At 42.9% G+C, this 23,528-nt stretch overlaps 1 protein-coding gene across 1 annotated transcript in view; it reads left to right on the top strand.

The window, feature by feature from the left end:
• The window catches only part of syne2b (spectrin repeat containing, nuclear envelope 2b), a 132,382-nt gene that overhangs the window by 85,418 nt on the left and 23,436 nt on the right, over positions 1 to 23,528 (top strand). The window contains exons 88-110 of the mRNA XM_069661679.1: positions 199 to 318; positions 426 to 626; positions 719 to 808; positions 3,395 to 3,588; positions 3,670 to 3,808; positions 3,929 to 4,165; positions 5,172 to 5,249; positions 6,251 to 6,406; positions 6,555 to 6,692; positions 6,916 to 7,086; positions 7,178 to 7,311; positions 7,387 to 7,588; positions 7,949 to 8,131; positions 8,558 to 8,665; positions 9,153 to 9,307; positions 9,504 to 9,651; positions 9,734 to 9,828; positions 11,344 to 11,575; positions 11,923 to 12,117; positions 13,953 to 14,078; positions 14,940 to 15,095; positions 17,659 to 17,817; positions 18,920 to 19,086. Coding sequence (XP_069517780.1) covers positions 199 to 318; positions 426 to 626; positions 719 to 808; positions 3,395 to 3,588; positions 3,670 to 3,808; positions 3,929 to 4,165; positions 5,172 to 5,249; positions 6,251 to 6,406; positions 6,555 to 6,692; positions 6,916 to 7,086; positions 7,178 to 7,311; positions 7,387 to 7,588; positions 7,949 to 8,131; positions 8,558 to 8,665; positions 9,153 to 9,307; positions 9,504 to 9,651; positions 9,734 to 9,828; positions 11,344 to 11,575; positions 11,923 to 12,117; positions 13,953 to 14,078; positions 14,940 to 15,095; positions 17,659 to 17,817; positions 18,920 to 19,086 — 3,584 coding nt within the window. The remainder of the gene's footprint in view (positions 1 to 198; positions 319 to 425; positions 627 to 718; positions 809 to 3,394; positions 3,589 to 3,669; positions 3,809 to 3,928; positions 4,166 to 5,171; positions 5,250 to 6,250; positions 6,407 to 6,554; positions 6,693 to 6,915; positions 7,087 to 7,177; positions 7,312 to 7,386; positions 7,589 to 7,948; positions 8,132 to 8,557; positions 8,666 to 9,152; positions 9,308 to 9,503; positions 9,652 to 9,733; positions 9,829 to 11,343; positions 11,576 to 11,922; positions 12,118 to 13,952; positions 14,079 to 14,939; positions 15,096 to 17,658; positions 17,818 to 18,919; positions 19,087 to 23,528) is intronic.

The following is a 23,528-nucleotide window of genomic DNA, read 5'->3' as shown; positions in this document are numbered from 1 at the left end:
GCATGCAGCCTTCACTTCTAACCAGACAACCGTTCACCAAATAATTAATGAAATCAAAGGAACCCTGGACCCTAACAAACAAATAAAGGTACTGTTTCCTTTTATTAACAGAGGCCTGGTGAGACGTAAATGACTTAACCACTTGAGGAACAGCCAGAAAAGTTACTGAAATAAAGCGTTCATGTGTTTATTCTGCAGGCTGTGGTTCAGATGCAGGCGTCTCTGCAGCAGCAGGTGGAGCAGGTGAGCTCCCTGCTGGAGGAGGCTGACCGCCACAACCTGCCTGCATCTCACATCCACCAGGCCACACAGCTGCAGGTATGCTAGCTGCTATATATCAAGCTGACTCGCTAATTATTACAGAAGATAAGTGATCATTCAGTTGCCACACGCATGTTTAAATCTGTGTGTTCGTCTTTGTGCAGGGTAAGCTGGAGAGATCTCTGGGTGGTGTTCGCTCCTGCTGCGAGGAGCTGAGGAGCAGTGTGGAGCTGCAGCAGCAGTACGAGCGGCTGGTCCACAGTCTGGAGGAGCTCATCACTCTGGGCTCTGAACGCCTCACGCAGCAGCCTGACACAGAGCTCCACGACAGAGCTCAGCTCCAGCTGCAGCTCAGCAGTCAAACGGTCAGTCTGTGCACTACAGAGGAAATACAGTTTACTGTGCATTGGTATAAAAAATATAGAGCTGAAAATATACATACTCTTTCTGTTATTAGAAGTTCTTTCAGTTCCTGGGCCATCACTTTAGGATCCTGCAGTACCTGACCCAGAGAGTCCCTGAGAGCGCTCGCCAGAGGTGGGACGATGTAATGATGGGCCTGCAGGATGAGGTGGTGCGACTGCAGCAGCACGGGCTGGAGAAAGGGACCAGGATGCAGGAGACATTACAGGTGGAGCATGAATTTAGTATATTTATATGCTGACAAAGAAAGAAAGAATATAGGGAATAATAGATAAATGAGAAAGGAATAAAAGAAGTGATATCTGGGTATATATTATAAAGATGTTCTAAAGAAGTAATTGCGTTTTATTATGTAAGAATGCATTCAAAAGTTGTAAATGTAAAAATTTAACATTTAACACAAATCACACAACGTGAAATATCATTGCAATTCAGGCCTGAGTTAGTGTATAAATACTCATGAAAGTGGGAGTAGTGAGAAATGTGACTGCAGTGTGCACAAGATTTTAGCTAGTAAAATATTGTATGACTTTAAGTTTGCTAAATTGAAGATCATCATTTCTGTTGATGGCATGTTTTAGCCATGCTAGCAGCGTTGCTCTAAGGGTAATCTTGGATCCCATCGGCTATAGTCTGATGACAATATAGCCTCTAAAGACAGGCGTGTCCAGGTAAGCCAGCGGTTAGCATAAACGACTTCCAGTCGAGACTTCCTTTTCCGCGTGCTGCATTGTTTACAGAAAAACAAAAGTTTCTCTTGTGATTGACTTTAATTAACGGGTCTTACCTTTGCCGAAATTTCAACATCATGATGCAGATTAGTAAAAAGTGAAAACGAAGCTTTGTCAGGTCTGTCCTCAAGAGGAGAAGAAAACTACTTTTAAAATGCTCGTTTGTTGAATGGAGATCGGATCAATCATTTTTGATGCATTCGAGGAAGTCGGGGCATCTAAATAATGAACGGCTTTCGTGACACAGTGTAAAGGGAATTTGTCTCAAGTTGAATTTTAGAGTCTAGAACAGATTGTTAGCTGTTAGCATGCAAATGTCTGTTTATAGAGATTAATAAGAAGCTAAATAATCGTCAGATGACGCTGAAAGGAGCCGGGATGGCATTACCGGACATAACGTTCCGCCAGATTCTATGTAGAATCTGTAAATAGAGGATCTGTCGATCAATCCACGACTTCGGTTCAGACTGAAATATCTCAACTACTTCATGGAAAGGCCCAAAATTCTTTACAAACATGTATGACACCCAGAAGAAGAATCCCTTCAACCAGCATGGCTATAGACTTGTTTTTAATACATGGACATTTGGAACAGTTGGGTATCTAAGAGAGCTTTTTTCCCACACGTACATGAATGTAACATCATTCAGTGCTCATTCCCTAAAAATTAAAATGTCGCATGTATTCTTTTTACCAAAGTTTACCGAATTAATTTGTAACTTTTGAGATATTTTCAAACACCTATGAAATATTGAGTTTGAATTATGTCACAGGTGGAGTCAGTTACAGCTTGTCTAATCCTCATCATTTCTCCATCTGCGTTAGACGTGGTCTCAGTGGGAGGAGGACAGCACCTGGTCAGACTCCCTGCTGAGAGACATTGAGACTTCATTTCCCAGGATGCACGAGGGGAATGATTCTGAGGATCAGATATCAGAGAAGCTTTCTGTCTACCAGGTAATTTTGATTAATACACATGCTCTCTCCCTCACGTCTGGAGATAATACTTATTTACCAACAGGCAGCCGACCCGACGACGGAGCACTTTTTGCAATGTTCAATTCAGCTTATTTGGAGACCGCTGGGCGCGCTCCCCGTGCAGTACTTTGTGCATGGCACTCATAACCTAATTGGCTCAATTAAATACAAGAGAATGGGTTGTTTTCTGTAGGAGCACATGATGTCCCTTGGCATTGATGTGAGTTATTAGCGGAGCAGAGACCTCCAACTACAACTCATTTTGGTTCATATTCCCTGTTTCTCTGCGGTGCGATTGGAAATGTGTTTCTTATTCATCTGAAATGGATTGTGAAGAAGGGGGCTTTGAATGATGGAGGCTCTTGCAGAAGACATCTCAGACTCAGCTTGTCACGCTCAGCTTTACTTTACCATGAGCCTCAATTGTGTGCTTCTTTAGAAACGTAGTAGAGCCAGTTTCACAATCAGTCAGGTTTATTGCCAGGTCATATACAAGGAATTTGTTTGGGGTTTTGGTGCAAAACAATGAACATAGAAGTAGAATAAAGCAAGTAAACAGCAGGATAAATGATAAAATACACAATAAAAATGTAAAAAAACAGACCCAAAAACACCCAATATTGTATTAAAAAATATGTACAATAAGTGTAATGGAAGACCTGTATGTATGAGTATGTGCATGGCGGTGCAGGATGATGGTTGAGTGCAAAAAAACACAACATTTCCTGTAAATGTTAGCATTTGCATTCCAATGAGGACATTGTTTAACAAGTTTTATTCATATGCATCTTGTTAAAAGTATAGTGGGACATTTGGGGAAATATTCACGACAGTTTATCCTTTCAAATACATACATGCATATAATTAAAACGTTTGTAAGTATAACTGTGACATTTTTCTGCCATCATTCTAAACGTGTAATCGGTGTGTGTGCACGTAAGTCAGGTATACCTTTTCTCAGTTGTGGAGGAAGTGTTGAAATATTTGATCTTGTCTAACAGAAACTGCACAACGTTCTGGATGCGAACAAAGCGCGGTTCAGTCGCATGCTGGAGGCGGGACTCTGGCTGCAAAAGTCGGGCTGCAGAGGAGTGAGTGAGCACACCTGCAAACTGGAGGCACGCTGGAAAGTCCCGCTCAAGAAGTTGGAGCATGAACGCATCGGCATAAATAAGATCAGGAAGCTAAAGAACAGGTAAGGGACAAGAAAGAGAGACTTTCCTACTGCTTGTCTCGATTTGTCAATCAAAAATGGCAATTTTCTGTCAATAAACAGGTTTACACGGGACTCTGCTGCACTAGCTAACTGGATGGGCGGGGCTACAGCACTGATTGACAAATGGAGCCAGCTCTCTGTGTCAGCCAATGAGGAGATGGATGTGGAAGAGAGGCGGGACCACTACCTGCAGTTTGTGGTATTAGTTGAAGACACACTCTTTTTTAAATAACAAACTACACTGAAAGTATAAATAAAACATTTTTTCAAATGGAATGATTTCTGACATTTCTACCTTTTACCCACAATTGTATTTTAGGCTTTGACCAAAGAATTGGAGGCCAAATCTGTACTGAAGGTGGCTGTGATCGGTGCTGGGACCCAGCTGAAGGAAGCGGATAGAGACTCAGATAGAAATCTAGAGGACAAAGACACTTTACTGTCCACATCCTCAGACCCAGATCTCTGCTCCATCCACTCCCAGCTCAGACAGATAGAGCTCGACTGGTCCAGTCTGCAGGCTGACGTTCCTGTCGTCCAGATAGCTCTGCATAAGGTGAGAGTCCCCATGTAGGCGGTGATGTTTATGAGGTTAGCAACCAAATACTTGCAAAGCTATTAGCATTCCCATTAGCCTTTGCTTTGTGTTTTGTAATTTGTCAGTGTGCTAATGTCAAATGTTAGCATGCTAGTGTGCTTAATTGAGAAGAACATGTTAAACATAAACATGCTAGCATTGTTATTGTGAGCCCTTTAGCAAGCTAATGTTAGCATTAAAGGAGCAATTCGCCCCTGGAAAAGACTGAATACTATTTTGGTTGTTTTATACAAACATGTCCCCTTATTTTTACATTGACAGAGACCAAGATAACAAAAGGAACCGAGGTTTTTGTCCTTGTATGCTTTATTTTTTTTCACCTAAACTTGCCTCTTCCTGCCCACATATACAGTACAGTACAGTTTGGTGTTTCAGAAGTCACGCTGCAGTCTTCCTGTCACCAATTAGTTTTAAACATCCCCACTGTGCTGCACAATAACAACCTGAGGACTCTTCTCACCCTTATTGGTGTGAAACCATTCTCCCCTCCATCTTTCTATCCGTCTGTCTGAATCTCTCTTCCTTTCTCTACTCTCTCTTCTCTGTTCCCATCTTCTTCTTCCATGCTCTCCTCTTCTTATCCCTCTCAGATTTCTCGCTCTCTCCCTCTTCCTCATTCTCTCTCACCTCCACTTCCTGCTGTTCTTTTTAGTTTCTGTTCCATGAGTTTTTGTCCACTTTTGATCAATAGTCTTTTCTCTACATTCCCTCTTCTTTTTTGAACTCTGACAAAACTCTGACTGAAAAAATAAATAAGCAACATTTGGATTTTTTTTTTAACTTTAACCTGCCGAATTATCTGAACCTCCTATTGACAATTTTAAGGAATACAAAATATTATTAGTTCAAATTTCAACGTTATAGGACTGAAACTGTGAATGGATTAAAGCAGAGATACCACAAAGCATATGTTTTACGTTTTTATGATTTGATGTCATTCCCTCCTCCTCCTCCTCCTCCTCAGCAATGGATGAAGACGTTGAGCCAGCAGGGGGCGCTGCTGGAGCTTCAGACCTGGCTGGAAGCTGCTGAGTCCCAGCTGAAGGAGCAACGAGGCAGAATCAACCAAACCTCCTCTAACACTGACTTGAGTCAGCTCCTGAAGTACTGCAAGGTACACAATGAGGATGAACTGTTTAAAATAAGTTTAAAAAGTTCGAATTTCTTAATTTTTTCCCGTTTTTTATAACTTAATTGCAATCTTGATGTCCTAGAAGAAGTTTGTCTCATTTACTGACTCTCTCCTTATCTATGAACGTTTTCTCAGGAGTGTCAGGCAGAGATGTCGGCCCATCAGGCCACGCTGGACTGTGTGAATCCTCCGTTACAGGCCTACAGTACCGAGGCGGGCCCGAGGGGGCGCTATGAACACAACCAGTTTGCAGATGAGCAGGGACGTCTCAACCATCAGTGGCTCAGCTTGCAGGAAACCCTCAACTCTCAGGTAAGAAAATTAACGTTAAATAGTTACTAGAACCAATTCCAAAAGTTGATTGACTTGCATTTTCTGGAACTTTTAACTGCAGCACGTTTGTCCGCGATTGAGTTTGCTTTGTTTTCATGGAGCACTTTCAGGACTTCTCTCCCGTATTAGCATAAAACTGAACGCTAAATTCAGTCTTTAATTAGAAAATTGGATTCAATAACTGTCCAGTGTACTAATCATAATAAAAATACCTCGTTATATAACTTTTAAAATAATTGTTTGCAGTGGCGTACAGCGTTGGACATAATTTCATATGTTTTTGATAAAATATCTAACCGCAATCGTTAAGATTTGTAAATATCCGTTGTAGTAATAAGGCTTAGATTTTATTTCTGAAACATAAGGTTTTGGTATTTAAAACACAAGCATTAATGTGCAATACATAAATAAATAAATAAAAAACATTTTTGGTGCCTAAAATGTTCAATGTTGTTCATTAAAGCTCAACAAGAGCTCCTGGTAAAAAAAAAATAATAATAATATTTTTTTTAGTCAGAACTTCACAATCTTTTAAGAAAGAACCCTGTGTGACCTGCTGCTGCTGTTGTGGTGTTCAGATCCAGGAGGTGGAGCAGGAGCTGAGGAGCAGAGTGGAGCGAGTCGCCCGCCTGCAGCAGATCAACAGCTGGATCGCAGATCAGAACCTCTGGATGGAATCAGCTCAGGCACCCAGCAGCCGGACGGAGCTGCAGAGGAGCATCAGCGCCTGCCAGGTCAGAAATCACGTCTGTACTCTGAAAATACCTGTTACAGATTTGCTATTTCAGTTATATTTCAGTCGGTAAGAGACGTTTTTCTTTACATCGTGTGCAAATAAGTATTTAAAAGCTTTCATCTCCTTATTTTGTCTGTTTTTTTTAGGATCTTGAGGACAAGATCAGGCAGAAGTCTGTGGCTCTTCAGGAGCTTAGAGAGAAAGTTGGAGGAGAAAACAGCAGCTGTGATTTCGTCTCTCAGACAGAGAAATCCATCCAGGCCTGTGCAGCTCTCACACAGCAGGTACATGACACTAATCTAAAAAGAAATCAAGTGATATGTTTGAGTTTCTGTTTGAGACTTGTTGTGGTATGACCCTAATCTTGCCCAATCTTTACAATGAAATGGGAAAGGTCTGAGGTCCAATACACCATAGAGTATCCGACTTTAGCAGCTTTCACCCAGATCCTTGCTATTAGGTCTTATTTCTCTCCGTCATCGGATCATCCTGTCTGTTCTGTAACAGAATGAATCGGTGAAACAGAGGCTGATCGAGGCCCTGCAGCTGTGGGACCGTGCAGAGAAACGACTGAATGAGATGATGCTGAAAACAGTGAGAACATCTCAGACTCTTGAGTATCACAGCGGCCCTCAGCTCTCCCTGCAGGCTCACAGAGATCTCCATGAAAAGCTGCAGGTAGGACAACACATTGTTACATTTAAGTTTGTGGATGGTTTTGGAGTTTAAAAGCGATGACTAACAGTTGTGTTTGTTGTGTTTGGAGCAGCTTCTTCATGAGGAGGCCGAAGCTTCAGAGGCAGAGTGGGACGAGCTGAATCGAACCGTCTCCTCCCTCGGAGACGCCATCAGTCCTGCTGCTGCCGTCCTACTCACGGAGCGGCTGCACCGACAGAGAGACAGGTGAGGCAATCAAAATGTGTGCAGCTTTACACACACACTTTTCAACCAATCAATAATCATCTTCTTGTCCTGCAGTTGGACTGAAGTGTACGGAGCTTTGGGCCAGCAGCTTCAGAGGAGTCGAGGAGTCCTGCAGGTGTGGGAGGTATACGCCCGGCTGGCTGCGTCTTTCTCCAAGCGGCTTCAGGAGCTGCAGAGGGAAGGAGAGTCAGCGCTGAGCGGAGCGCCTGCAGATGACACTTTGGAGCAGGTCGCTGTCAAGATACAAAATGTTCAGGTGAGGAAATAAGACTATTCCAAAGCAAACAGAAGGCGAATAAATAAATTTAAGGGAGCAAAAACAAGGATTATTACTTTTATTCAAGTCTGTTTTTTACTTTAGAAACTCAACAGTCAACAGACAGCTCCAATGTCTCCAATGTTTTGGATCGTGAAACTCAATAATAGCTCAGAGCTCCTTTCTAAATCTTTTCAGGAAGCTGTGTCGCACACACAAAGTGGATAAAAGTCAAATTTAAAAGTCCTACAAGAAAAACAAACAATGCAATCACTTGAAACAGATCCTTCTCTATATCTACACCGATGCTACCTTAAGCTCTCCAGTCCACTTAAATCCCTGTTTGTCCGTCTGCTCCAGAGTCTCCAGGAGAGAGCAGACACTCTGCAGTCCGACCTGGAGGGGGTGCTGGAGGCCTCCAAGGACCTGACTGGCCACCTGGAACCCTCAGCTGCCGGTCTGGTCCAATCAGAGAGCAGGTTGTTGTCACGAGGAGTCCAGCAGCTCAGCCGGACCCTGACGGGGAAGCTGGGTCAGCTGCAGGTAAGACTTTGTGAATGAACGAGGCTGTTTGAGAGAGTCACACGGGACACAGACGGATGCATGCTGGTATATTAAGCTTGAGGACGATGTTGGATTTGAGCTGTCAGGTAAACAGGCTCAGCTGCTGGAACAGCTGAATGAATAAGTTAGAATGAATCTGTTTTTTGAACTGATATTGCACTGATTTTATTTACCGTATTATCATTATGTTTCCTGTGTTCCTCCAAACACTAACTAGGTGCTGTTTTTGTTATTTTTATCCTCTCGGTACATACAGTATGTAGGGCACTTGCCTCTAAGGAGGCCTGTTTATTTTAGAGCACTGCACTGCTTGTTTCCTTACCTGCCACATTATTGCCCTAATTGCCACTGTGACCTATAAATTAACAACACAGATGGCTGTGTGTGTGTGTGTTGTGTCAAAAGGAGGAGCTTGGGAGGCTGCAGGAGATGGGAAACATCCTGGAGTCACTGGAGAGCGACCTGGAGCTTTGGCAGGATCGTCTGCAGGATGTGGCTCAGACAGCAGAACAGGTGAGAGAGCGTGAATGGACTTTATGAATGACCGGAGTGCTGCGTCTTCCAGAGTAAGAACGAGATGCTTCTACACTGAAATAAAGAGGAACGTTTACTGTTAAATATACTGTAGCAGGAAGTGTTTTAAGTGAAAATTAGGATACACGAATAATTATTTGTGTAAAATTATTGTTGCCATCCTGGAGTTTATGATCATATCTGCAGGTGGAGTTTGCTCAGTTTTCATTCAGTTGTAGATGTTTGATTCTTATCTTACTAACACTTTAAGGACTTATTTTCTTTGCTGGTGTAAAAGTTTAGTTTAGAAAGATTTAAAGTCTCCAAAAAGCCCAAAAAAGTGGCCCAAAGTACAGAACAATAAGTCAAGATAGAAGTAGGAAACTCAAAGTACCCTAGCACGTACTGTGATGCCGTGAAGTCATGGCTGCACTAGTCCAGACTGCTGTGATCCCTTGTGATCTGAGATGCCACCATATGTTTCCAGTCTGACCTCCTGGAGCTGAGCGGCCTGTCTGCTGACCTGGATGTGCTGAACGAGCTGAGCCGCAGCCTGACGCTGGGCGACGCTGCAGCACGCCGCCTGCAACGCCTCAACCGCTGCTGGGCCGACGCCTCCGCCAGAGCAGAGGAGGCCTGCAGGTGAGAGCTGAGAACTGCACAGAAATACATGAAAAAAACATACAGAAAAGATGATGCATTTATGTCCCCTGAAACCCCTGCAGGTTTATGCTTTAAGTATATTCAAACAGTTAATATACACTAGGCAAAATGCATTACAGGATTCATGAGAAGGTGATGCTCTCTTACAGTGTTCTTGTTTTTTGCACACCCTTAGTGAGCTGCAGACGGAGTCGCTGAGGCAGCAGAGCTTCGAGCAGAAGTGTGAGTGCTGGATGTCTTTCCTGCAGAGGATGGAGGACAGTCTAGCTGTAGACGTGGCCGGCTCTTACACCGGCCTCAGGCAGCAGCTCTGCACACACAAGGTATCAAACATCTCTCGCAGAATTACTGTAAAGACTACACAAACGCACAGATACATAATCCTGATCTCTTCTGGCGTGACAGCGGTTTCAGGCCGAGCTGTCCATCGGTCACCAGATCCTCCACTCAGTCATCACTGAAGCTCTTCATCTGCTGCAGAAAGGAGAGGTGGATGACAGGTAAGAAGCTTTAAAGCAATGAGTACAATAAAACACACAGGATCAGCTTATGGTTGAAAACTTTTTCAACATTTTTAGATCCTCTGATTAGTCAAGCTAGTAGCTCGACTGGAGTAAATTAGCCTGTCAGCCCAATACTTTGGCTCAGAATGAAATATTTGTGAACCACAAGGATGGATTTTAATGAATTTTGAACTTCTTTTCTTCTTTCATTCACGATGCTAAAGGTCGCAGGTGCACTGAGCAATACTGTAACATACGTGTCATTTAGGAAAAACGCCTTTCCTCCCCATGAATTCAATTGGACACATGTGACTCAAACTGTCATGCAGCCTTCCCAAGTGTAGGGTGAAGAAGTACGGATTAATTCTTCTTTGAACATGATAAATATTCCCAATTATACATAGCTTAAAGTCGAGCTGAAACGGCATTCCGAGAGTATCTAGCTTCCTTATCGTGACGTATTTCCGAGTGAAACAGGACGTGCAGGCGGGACGTATCATTAGAGGGATTTGATTTGATCGTCGAGAAGTGGGCGTAGACAGACGTTCTCCACAGCGCAGTAGCTAGCTAACTGACCGAGCGTTCTTGGTGCTCTGCGGCTAAATGTTGCAGATTGATTGGTTGAAATTGTTTGGTGCTAACTTACGTAAGCACGCGTGAAATTTGGTTTTACCAGAAGAAAAAATGATCGGATTTTGATATAAGAATACGAAGAAATTGATTTTCTGTATTTTTTTTGGCCTATATTGTCATATAGATGCACAATATTACCGGGGATGTGATCTAAAAGGATTAAAATGACATTTTTCATTTCACCTCGACTTTGACTCACAAGGCTCCTAGCATCTTCAGTGTGCGTAAATGCTAACTAAATTTTAACACAATTACACTTGTACAATTAGCATGTTAACACGCTCTTGTGTAATTCATTCAAATCAATGTTTGCATGCTGCTAACCGTGTATATGTTAACATGCTTAAATTAGGTGTTAGCATACTTAAATGCTACAAAGATATTGCTATCGCTGTGGCCCCGCCATGTTTGTATCCTATTCATTTTGATACGTTTTACTCATTCCCAATCCTAAGCGCACCTCTCACTTGCCTTCCTTCATGAACGTTTTAGATGCTAAGTAGAACAGCAAAACAACTTCCCAGCCTCGATGCATTGCTAGTCTTCATTGCTAGTCTTCATTGCTAGTCTTCATTGCTAAACTGCTAAATCAGTTAGCATTATTTATCGGTGCTAGCTAGAAAGACCTTTTCAGGGTTTTTAAAAACACAATGTGAATATGCCTTCACGTCAATTACATTTTTCGACATGATCATCTTAGTGACTCTACTCACACACATTTGACCTTTGACCCTTGTCAGTATACAGGATCTGCGTGTTCTCATTTGTTAGCAAAGTTTTATAGTACCTGTATCCTTTGAAATAAACTGTAAAGTACAGTACGTTTTGGTTGTAAAATCTTTGATCACAAATGACATTTAACTTTGTTTACGTATCCAGGAGTGACTTCATCCTGAAGCTTTCCCAGCTCAGGGAGCACTGGCAGGGGGTGGTGCAGCGCGCAGACCAGCGACGCTCCCTAGTGGAGGGGCTGGTGAAGCACTGGCATCTGTACAGCCGCAGCCTGAGGAAGCTGCAGAAGTTCCTGTCAGACACACAGACGCTCCTTCCCCCCGCCGGACTGGCTCGCTGCAGCCTGCAGCAGCTACGACTCTCCCTTCAGGACCTCCAGGTGAGACAGCGACAGACAGGGGAATATTCTAGATTTTGAAAGGGGGTTAGTGAACATTAAATTGTGTATTTTAGTTATTTTACAGTATCTGTTAAACAGTTGTTGATTCACATAAAGAACAGAAGAGAAAACAGCTGCCTGAGGGCTGAGGAACGACTTCTGCTGATTACATTTACTTCCATAGAGATAAGGAAGAGAGAGTAAGAGATGAGATTTGAATTGATTGTCTGTGATGATATAATGAACAGACTCCTCAATAAAAGGGACCATTAAGCCCTTCCAGATACAGATACCCCCACAGCTTATGCTCCTCTTTCACCTTTTGCACCCTCCTCCTTCCTCCTCAGCACACAGAGCTGCTGTTCCAGAGGTATCAGTCCAGTTTCATCCACACGCTGGAGGTCGGCAGACAACTCTTCTCCATGGGGGACGAGGAGACCCAGACCCAGCTGCAGTCGGACCTGGGAACCCTGCAGGAGGAGTGGGACAACCTCCACAGCCTGCTGGGCCGGAGGATGGACCTCACCGAGGCTATCATCAAGGTACTCAGTCAAATCTTTTTAGCTCAGCCGCTGAGTGATGCTTTCAGGAACTTCTTGTAGGTCACTGCAGGAGATTTTAGAGCTCTGTTGCCCAATTTTCTGAGATATGATGATGGTTTAATTTACTTCCTAATATGGTCTTTGTTATTTATGGGCCTCGTTCCTCTCCTTCAGGGAACAGCAGTTACAGTCATAACATTTCGTTATCAAGGATCAGAATTCTCTGTTTTTAAGCTTGTCTCTACTTTTCTTTAGTTGTAAACAGAGTTTTTAGACTGTTTGTTGGCACAAGTTTAACTCCTAAAACACATCTTTTCAGCCACAGGAAAATTATGATTTTGCTAATTCCCTATTTTCCCCACATTTAATAGACAAAACAAAATTGTTTAAATGGAAAAACTTTCTTAATTAATTAGTAATGAAAGTAATTAAGATTTTTTTGCTATTACCACCAGCTGTTGGTATTTATTCGGTCTATTTTGTCATAATTTCAGTATAAACTTGGATTTCTTGAATAAATATATTTGAACTAAGAATGCACTGCACTGTAAAATCCAGAATACAAGTCGCACAGGGATATAAGACGCAGTCTGTTTTTGGGGGGTACCCCAGAGGGGAAAAAGGTTAATAAAAAGGTAAATATAATTGATTTCAACACTATTTCAATGTATTTTCATTTGAAACACATTCAAAACAAGCACACATTACAGCCTACCATCTTTTTCATGTTTTCAACATGTCGAGTTAGTAATCCTGCTAGCTGCCGGTGCGGTTGTTGAGCTCAGCTTATGGTAACGTTGATTGTTGTCAGGGTGGCGGCTGCACTGGCGTTCATGACTGCGCATACTGTAACACAATAAAATACCTCTCTCTTGGTCGCACTGGTACACAGGACGCAGCCCACTTTTAAGATTTAAAAAAATGTATTAAAAGTGCTCATACACCTGATTTTACAGTATTTAAGTATCCATGGCTCTTGCTACTTTTATACAGCACCATCTCAGCAAAAAACAGTGCCCATGTTTTCAGGAAAAACCTACAACAGTGCTGAAATTTGATCTTTCCTTTCCCTCTTAAAGCTGTGCTGTCATCAAACCTTGTTAGAACAACTTATTCTGATCTTCAAACCTCGTAAAAGATCTTCTCAATTATGAGGCACTGGGTGTGATTTGTTATCAATGAAGACTCTTCTGAGTTGGAGGTTCAGTTGCATGAAACCCGACCGTTGGTCTCACATCAGATAAAGTGGAGGGTCAGATTCCACCGGATCAACAAAATCAATGCAATTTCAGCAGCATCGTCTGTTGAGTCACAGTTTCCGGCAGCGAGAGGGCTGCACTGTTGGTCCCTTGAGACAGTTACGTCAGCCTCTGTGGATCCAGTCTTCATATCCTTTGGTTCATTCGATCAAATATTTATTAGAACTTTAAGAGAAGAAGGAAAAAAATACAAGTACTCTCAAAGACAGTGGGGCACAGGTACAAATATCTTGTGCTCTACTGTAGCCAACAAGTATAAACAACTTGTCTTGCATGTTTTACAGCTAAAAGTGGGACAATCCTGCATCAGCTGCAGGTACATGCTAGAAGAGTTGTTTTGTTTATTGAACCTGGACGGTCACCTGTCCTCTCTGACTCTCCGTCCTCCATCTGTCGCCTGTAGACTCTGACAGTTTCTGTTTGCCTGAGAGCTGCCAAGTTAATCCAATCTGCTCTGATTAATGACGGACGACGTGTTTAGGAAGTCAGAGACAAAGGAGTGTGATGGCTCTCTTGTTCTTTAAGGTTAATTCGTTTTTTTAAGAAAGCATTGATCAATAAGTTTATTTTTTTTAGAACTGGGAGCGCTGTGAGTCCGGACTGGCAGACAGCATGCTGCAGATTAAGGACGTGAAGACCAGACTGAACCAGTCGATGCCAGAGTGTGACGACGAGCTGCAGAATACCGAGAAGTTCAACAAGGTACGACTTCAAAAAGCTGTTTGCACAAACGCAAATATAAATCTGTTCACTGGGAAAGTTTCAAGCCGAGGGGGGCAGGAGTAATCTCATTGGCTGAGTTAAACATCAGTGGGAGGAGCCAAAGTTTTTCCTTTCTGAAAAGTAACTTTAGTTTGAATATGTTATTGATAATAGCAGATTTTTGGTTAATAAGGGATGGACAGTATGTACAGTTTAGGTAAGAAAAAAACATGGTTACAAAATTAAAGGATTTTATGCTAAGCTAAGCTAACTGTCTCCTGATTTTAGCTAGCAAAAACACATAAGTTTTTATAGTTTGTAGTCTGTTAAAGTTTAACATTGTGCTAGCATCACACAGGCAAAACAGTTGGTTATAAGAGGTACTTAATACTCCAAACAAACACCAACACACGGCCCTGTTTACATCATGAAAATGACAAACAATGAGCAGCAGGCGTAGCGTAAGGACGCGAGGACACAGTGGAGGAACAACAAACAAACATGTCGCCTTCAGGCTGTTTGTCTTTCAGGAGGAAACGATCACTTAAAGTTCCAAAAAGAGCAAAGCCAAGTTTGGAACAGGTTTGACTCAACTCCTCTCCGTCCCATCAAAGCCCTTTATCCTCCACCCCTCCCTCAATCCCCTCCCCCACCTCCGCCACCCCTCCCCCCCCGGGCCCGGGCTGCAGCCAGCGGGCCTTAATCCTCTCACTGGGCGGGGAGAGAGAGAGAGAGAGAGTCAGAGGGAGAGAAAGAGAAAGGGGCCGGGCAGAGACATTTGGGAGTAGCAGAGAGAGAGAGAGTTGTGGCGGGGGTCTCTGACGGTTTGTTGTGACGGTTTTGGTGTGTTATGGTATGCAGGAGAACGAGGACTCCCTGGAGGACTGGGCTGAGAGCCTGACGGAGCTGAGCACCATGAAGACGGATCTGTCCCAGTACATCATCGCCGACGACGTCCTGCTGCTGCAGGAGCAGGTGGAGCACCTGCACTGTCAGTGGGAGGAACTCTGCCTCAAGGTGAGTCGGCTGGGTCTGATGCTCTGCCTCGGGATGACTTTAAAGCTGCTTCTGCTCTTTAATCTACTTTCTTTTTTAATGCTTAATGCAATATCTTCACTTCACCGAGGAGCTCTTTCTCTTTGTATCCCTTGATAAGAGTTGTTGCTTGTGTTTTAGGCAATGTTTACTTATTGGAAGTAACGTCAGCGCACTGTTTAAACTGTAAAAGTACTTCTCAGGAGTTAGTTTTCAAGAGTAATTCTGCGTAGAGTATGTTTTTCATATAGCAATATATGGCAGAGTAAATAACAATGCTTCACATAGAGAAACATGCACTTATCTGACTCAGTCAAATGCAGCTGAGATATGGAGGAAAGTCATGTCAACATATTGCTGATGGAGAGAGACTTCGTATAAAGTGCAAAGTGAACGTACATGGCGCTTGTTACTCAACTTTTTTCTTCATTGGGGACCCATTTTTTTTAACATTTCCTTAATTTTCCCGTCTGCGTATGTCAACAGTCTTTAGCAGCTTGTTGCCACTCTGAATTGAAGCTGTATGTATTCATCGTGGCTCCATTCAGCTAAATTGAAGCATTCTAGTGAAGACGTCACCTGCATCACTTTATACCCATTTCCCAAAATCTGGCCTGGCATTTTCGACATCATTGGAAGCACTGACGTCTTCACTAGAATTAGAAGATAAAGAAATATATATATTCTGTGACTGTGGCTAAAGCGCTAGTGGGACATCTAAAGGGTTTCCCTGGGACAAAGATCAGTGGCGCCGATATTTTTTTTTTCTTTTTTTTTTTTAATCCGACGGCCGATAAGAGTTCATTTCTTTGCAAATTGTATTTAACTTTGTTTTATTTACTTAATAAAACTTCAGGAAGTTATTTATTTATTTATTTAAATTTTCAGTTAACTTTATAAGAGATGCTGCTGACCCTGGGAACTCCCTGCGCGTTTTGTTTGTTTGTTTAATAAACAAATGCTTCAAGGCATTTAAACAAAGTTAAGTGTTGGAGTTTGTATTATTCAAAGTTTTGACGCCAATATTTTAACTTTTACTGCAAATTAATATCGGCTCCAAATATCGGTTATCGGCCTCCTTGACTACTAATAATCGGTATCGGTATCGGCCCTGAAAAAAACCATATCGGTCTATCTCTACTAATTATGTCATGGGAAGAGAAAGAGTTCACACTAAGTGCACAGCACAGGTCACTGCTCGTCTCCTGTGTCCACAGTTTGAAACCAAAGCTATAGGATGGAGAGAGATTGTGCTGCTTGTGGAAAGAGAAAGCAGCAGGTCACATGAGATGATTCAACTCCTCGAGCCGTGCTAGGATGAAGAGAGTGAGGGAGGGGAAAGTTGTTGCAAAGGCTCAATGCTGAAACTCAGTTTTCTAAGTTTGTTTCTGAAGAGAGACGTCATCTGACACGTCTGTGAGAGTGATTACCCATGCTGCACTGCGTTTGAATCAGCATTCTGAGTCTGCCACAGAGCTCATGCTTTATGCCTCCTAACTTTGAGACTCTAATGAGCTGTTAAGAGAGTAAATCTTGAGTCTTTTTAGGGCGACTGAAGAGACCAACAGGTCTGAGTGGGGGGTGAGGGGCCTTGTGGGGGAACAGATGGTGACAGGAGAGAGATGTTCAGGATGAAGAGCTTTTGTATTGAAATGAGTCTGGGGGGGGAGGGGGAGTCGAAGTGATCACACCGACTTTCACTTTCTCTCTCTTTTGTGTTTCAGTCTTTCTTTGCGTATTCGCATGTTTCCGTGATTGAATTGTCTCGTCCACGTCGTGCGTCCTGTTGAAAGTGTGCCGATCTTCACCTGAGATCAGGAAGTTAACTCGAGATATGTTAAAGTTTCAGACCTCAATCAGCTTTCTCTCTTGTGAAACAGAAGCATATTGTTTCAGAGGAAGTTTGTTTTTTGAATGTGGCCTCATCTTCACCTTATTCACTACATCTTCACAGTGTTGGAAAGGGAAGACAGGGAAGGTCTTTAACTTCCTGAAAAGGCAGTTAGACACATCTGCGTACTTGTCCAGGTGTGAAATTAGGCTCTAAATTAGAACCTATATATATTTCTATAACATTACCATTACTGCCATATTTACCTGATGATTGCGCCTCCTTCCTCTTGCCGAGGCCTTCGAGTGTGACTGTTTGGAAAAGCAATAAATGCACTTCAACATTTCAGAAGTTGCACAAACAAATCTGTTTCGAACTATCTTTGCGTAATTACTCACTGCTGCCCCCTGTGGTCAAGAGGTGAAACATCCACAGCATCATAAAGTCTTCATGGGGGGAAAAAGGCCTTTTAGTAAACCTATTGTGACTTTGTGTACAGGAATAATGAAACATCAGACTTTTTACTTGAGCAATAATCTCAGGATAAACGCTCTGCTTAACATTTGCACCTCCAACTAAGTACTTCTCATGTCTCCCATGCAGTGGATCGGACTTATTTGTCCCAGTAGGTGCATCTGTAATTAAAATGTATATACCCATAATAGGCATTTCCAAATAGTAACAGTATTTTCTCCCTCATCTTCTGTGTGTCAGGTGTCTCTGCGCAAACAGGAGATCGCAGACCGTCTGAACGCCTGGATCATCTTCAACGAGAAGAACAAGGAGCTGTGCGAATGGCTGACGCAGATGGAGAACAAGGTGGCGCACAACTCCGACCTGAACATCGAGGAGATGGTGGAGAAGCTGAAGAAGGTACGCTCTCCTTCCACAGTGTCGCTGCGATAACAAAAGATGCTTAATCAATAATTATAGCGGCTTTAGATCGGTTACAGGGCGCTCACTACATGTTGGGATCAAAGTTTACTGAGTGAAGGAGACACGTCATTGATCTGTCTACACGAGACTCTGTTAGACAAAGGTCTAAAGTGTTAGACGTATAAAGGAGATGTATATTTGCTCCCATTTCTTTTAGCTGGACATTTTAAAGCTTGCAAAAACTTCTTCATTAAATCTGGTAAAAGGTACCAACATGGACGAGGAAACAGATGATTAGTTTTGGGGGGGTTTGGATAAAAAATACACCTATGAACATGTAGAGTGTTTTTAAAAAAGAGGAAACTTTGTGTAAAAGTTATATTTTGCCACCATGTTTATCACGCTGTGGTCTTTCTGCCCTCTGAGCTGCTCTCTGTTGGGACATGTAGTAACGTGTCGGGCTGGGTGTTGGAGGGCCGGTCTGGGCTTTTCAAAAAGCTGTGAACTCCCTCCTGATTGTTAAAGAGACGACAGCTGTTTGAGCCCCAGCAGGGCCACGCGGGTTTGTTTTGTGTCGAGCCCACGGCCCTGTTCATTTGTCACGGTGTGAGCAGGCGCGCCTGGGAGGGGAGAGGAGGGCAGTAAAGGCGATGGCCGTTATAGAAACCCAAACTTATTGCCCTGGCTGAGGGGATTAAACCTTTTCAGGCCCTGGAGATTTAAATTTAGTGTCTTGCTCAGGCACACAGACTCTTGGCAGGAGCTGTGTTACTCTCTGGCAAACTTCCAGAGTCAGAGGTTGTCACGATTGACGCACTTTTTAGGCTCATATAAATCTAAATGTAATAGATTTTTTGTTGAAATTGTAGTATAAAAAGTAAAAATGCAACATGGAAAAGTTTGAATTGTAAGTAAAAATCTTTCCACAAGACATGACAACTTTCTTAAAATGTAGTTTTGCATAATGTCAGACTTACAGCCATGATTACATCCTGTATATGACTTTATTAAATCCAGTCAAGAGCACATTATCACTGTGGTTTGAACGTAAAACCTGCAGGTGCTTATTGGTCCTCTACCTTCTATGATTCTTCTTTAGGACTGTATGGAAGAGATCAACCTGTTCAGCGAGAATAAAACCCACCTGAAGCAGCTCGGAGAACAACTCATCACAGCCAGCAACAAGACGAAGGAGACGGAGATCAACGACAAGCTGAAGGACATTAATGACCGCTGGCAGCACCTGTTTGACCACATAGAGGCCAGGTAAGACAAGAGAGCAACCAAGGAGGAGAACATGGTGGAAGGAGGCAGTTACAACTCACTAACTCTGGAGCTGTTGGAGTTTTAATCATGAGTGTTAAAGGCGTTTTTCCAAGTGTTGAATCCAATCTGAGTGATTGATATCATATTAGCATCAGTAGCTGTTTAGCTCAGGCAAGATAAACGCGTAGTCTGTTGGTCCATCTCTTTGTTCTGGAGTAAAATATACTGACAACTGTTAAATGCTAACTTTAGCATATTAGCTTACTTACTCAAGCATACAGGAGGTTATGAAAACATGCTAATTGTTTGCATTATAACATCACAAGGAACCTTACAGAACAATATGAGCTCTAGCATTTAGAATTTTAACGTTAACAGGCTCGCTATATATTACATAAGACCTGTTGAACCCCAGAAAGTTGATATTGTTGCATGCTAATTGTAGCTCTGTTAGCATGCTTGAGGTAGCATTTAGCATTAACCTTTACCTCAAAGTAGAACTGAGTTAGAGTTAGCATACTAGCTTACTTACTCAAGCATACAGGTGGTTATGATAAGGTGTTGAAATGCTAATTAGCATCTAGAATTTTAACGTTAACAGGCTAGCTATATATTACATAAGACCTGTCGAACCCCAGAAAGTTGACATTCAATGTTTCACGCTAATTGTAGCTCTGTTAGCATGCTTAAGCTAGCATTTAGCAGACAACATTAACCTTTACCTCAAAGTACGACTGTGTTGGATGAAATCCAGCTGAGATTTCACAAAGTGACAGCGTACAGACGAGGCTGAAACATCTTAAAGGGCCGAGTGTGTGAAGGGATAAACTCCCTAAATCGTGTCTTTACACCGGAGCTCTACCTTTGGGTGATCCATAAACACCAGTAACAAGTGTGCAATCATTGTGCGGACATTCTGCACCATCTCTCCGCCGTCTCGTGGGTTTTATAACCATGGCTCATATGACTCTATTGATCAGTAACCGTAAGAACAGCCTGTCTTTGAAATTGTCTCGGTGATACTTTAAAGGACTCTCCTGCTGTAGAAGGTAACAGCTACGGTGTATTTTATACTTTAAAATGTCGTAACAAGTGGCTTTTTATGTGATTTTTATTCTACTTCTAAGGGTTTTATCTCAAGAAATGTTGAATTTCTCAATGGTCGGACTCCATTTCCAATAAAACTCTATGATTTAGATATTTGTTATGTGGCTTTACAAGCTTTTTTTAAGTCCAAACTCTTCTTCTCTACCACTAAAGTTCAACCTGTGCAGCTTAATCTGTGTGTTGTTGGTGTCCACTTTCAGAATAGGCAGAGCACAGCTGTCATTCCACTGTGGCTGCAGATTAAAGCAGAAAAGCTCAGGGGGATGGAATGATAGTATTATTAATCCATAAATGCAAATCTCATTGGTGGTTGTGTGCTGGAAGCTGCCGAACTGCTCATGCATCAGCTTAATGCCTCTTTGCAGCTGAGCTACATGAAGAAGCATTGTGCAGGGTGACTGATAGGTTCAAGTACGGTGTGAACATGAACAGTGAGAGTGGGATGAACCTGTCCTCTGTGGTAAATATGAAGTAATATGGAGGTGGTCTGTTCATGTTCTACTGTGGGTGTTGGTGATGGTTGTGCAATTGAAAAGTGATCAAGTCGTGTAATGGACAGAGAAACCCCGCTCACTCTCTGACGTCCCGACAGCTGGACAATCAGTGCGTAACATGAGTGTAGCGTTTACCAAGGTTACCGTTGGGAAGGGGCTTTTACTTGCCTGGGAACCAAATGTGCAAGCTTATGTTGTATTTGCTCTGGCTGAAATGTCCGGTTCCTCTCCGGTCCATACAGATTCCCATTTGCCTTGATTCACGTCACACCAATCACAACTGATTAGGGGTCAGGGTTTAAGGCTGCTGCCTGTGGGGATGTGGATCTTAATCAGATATCAGTATTAAGCTAACTGGACGATGGATGGTACAAGTTTTGGCTACGTAATCATTTCACACCAAACATCTGTGTATCATGTCGCAGTACAAGGCATTGGATAATTGGATGTTGGAACCAGCTAGCCTACCAGTATGTAACATGTTTAGCAGTACATCTGAGAGTTAATGATCTATGCCTTCATACCTGATGGCTGTGCCACCGGGAGCAGCGTCTTGCCCAAGGACACTTTCACATGTGACAGTCAGCTTCCGATTGAGAGACCACTGAGCCACAGTCGCCCCATGTTTTGCCGCTCTGATTGGTTGTGGTGTTTGACTGTTGATAAAGTCGGCTGGAAATTAAAGATGAACTGAGAGGTCCCGATCTTCTTTGTCTCTGTGAATTGGTCCAGCTTATCCAAGCTAGGGTTTGCTCTATGGTGAGCTTTTTTGAAGCATATTGATGCCTTCCATTTATTGCTCATTTGCTTCATAGTTTTTATGGTTTCAACCATTTTGATTGACCAACATGTCGTTCAACTTTTTGGTCTGTTTATGCCAACAAATAAGATTTTTTTTCTATGTGATTCAAGGGTTTGTACAAGGAAAAGAGAGTGGCTAATTGGCTGCTGTTTGGATCGTGAATGTATTTTATCAGTGGCAGAGAACAGGATAACAAGCATGACTCAACATTAAAAGGTTGCCCTTTTTGACCTCCTATACTCGTCTTCCTAAGGAACGCTACTAACTGAAGTCAAAATATAAATCTCTTGGCTGAAGTTTGGTTTATGTTCTGTTTGTTTTGTGGATAATTATGTGGTTCATCTCAGAGACAAGTACGGTGCATTAGAGGGTTTCTTTGTCCAGTCTTGCCCCTTTTCAGCAAGTTTGCTTTCCAACTGTCAAACTGAACAGTCATTAACGTTGGTCGTGTCCTCGCTGTGCAGCAAAATCAATGCAGGACAGTCGAGTTCATAATAATTTCCATTACATCGGCGAACAACAGGACCACGAGTTTAGACTAGATACATTCTGCTGATGATAATTGCTTGGTAGCCTTAAATGACTCCTAAAATCCACACAGAAGTTAGAGGAGCTGAGCATCAGTGGACAGTGCTGGCTGGGAGCCAGATGGGTTAAATCAGTCCTGTGGGGGAGGAGGGGTGGAGGTGACTTATCCTCCATGGGAATGACTTACTTAGATCTGCCATATGGTGGCTGTTTAGTGACTGTGGCTACTCTGTCTGTCCCCAGTCTCTGCGTCTCTGAGCTCTTTCAAGCCTGAAGCTTCTGGCGTGTCTGTGTCGATCATGTGATGTACAATTTTAGCTCCAACTGGACGGTGTGTTTATCACTGTGGCGGTGCCTGATGGTTCCTCCAAACACAAAGTGTCTCATCTCAGGCTGATTGTTCACACCTTTAAACGAAGACCCAAAGATGTTTCCCAACATACCCATTTACTGTGGACGCAAACTTTGCTAGTATCTCCATTGCAGCAAAATTTAGAGGGTGAATCCAGGTCGAGGGTGAGGGTCTTCCTCGTAACTGGCAGGTTGTTAGTTCAGAGATGTGACCTCTGTCTTTAACAATAGAAGGGGGGGACCAGAGTGGAGAGGGAGCGTGACAGACAATAGTGGATTTGCCCTCCTCTCAGCTGCCTCCCCCCTGCCCCCTCAGGGGCTGACCAGCATAACAAGGCTAAGCCTGTTAATGAGTCGCTGCTGAGGCACGAGCCGCGTGTCTGTGGTGGAATGTGCTGCTGTCACACTGTTGATTTAAATGTTATTATACCACAGCAGTGGGAATACACACTTCTGCTGGTGTTCCAGCTCATCACAAAGGTGTTGGATGGAGTTTAGGTGCAAAGTTCTTTCTCATCAGTGTGTGAAAACCTTTTCTTTATAGACCTGACTTCGTGCATGGGGGTCTTGTGGTGTAGAAACAGGCAAAATGTTGATACGAAAGCCACATTTCCATCAAAAGTACCTGGAACTTTAAGTCCCAGGAACTGCAAATGTTCAGCACTGAACGGCCGATCCCCAAAGTTCTTGTTTCTTGGAATCTCTTACCCCCAAGCAGGGAGTTAATTAGACCTTAATTAGACCAGTAGAGTCCTTGCAGTGGTAAAGCAGCAGTTGAAGGAAAATTATTGTCTAAAATATCACTGCACGCTGTAGCATTATGCTTTCTCTTCGTTAGAACCAGTAGGCCAAACCAAGAAAAGTATTTGTGAACAATGTGATCTGTAACTTGTGTCACATTATAACGAGGATCTTGAGATCCGAGGACCTGGATCCCGTTGTGATTTCAGGTTCAGGATCTGCTGTTGCCGCCTGAAGTGAGGGGGTGAAACCAACTAAGCTGATAACCGTGGGGAGTGTCTTTCCACACAAGCTGCTTAACATGATCACGGAGCCATTCCACCATTGTTCCGCCCGTGTCGTTAACACCTGTAGACCATCAGAGCAGTTAAGAGTCAGAGTGAAGGATGGAATAAGATTGTTCGTTGTTTGGCGGGAGA

Source organism: Semicossyphus pulcher, unplaced genomic scaffold (genome assembly GCF_022749685.1).
Source record: "Semicossyphus pulcher isolate SPU_LCO1_2020_fin unplaced genomic scaffold, fSemPul1.0.p SCAF_14, whole genome shotgun sequence".
NCBI lineage: Eukaryota > Metazoa > Chordata > Actinopteri > Labriformes > Labridae > Semicossyphus > Semicossyphus pulcher.
This window is presented reverse-complemented; position numbering and strand designations above follow the sequence as displayed.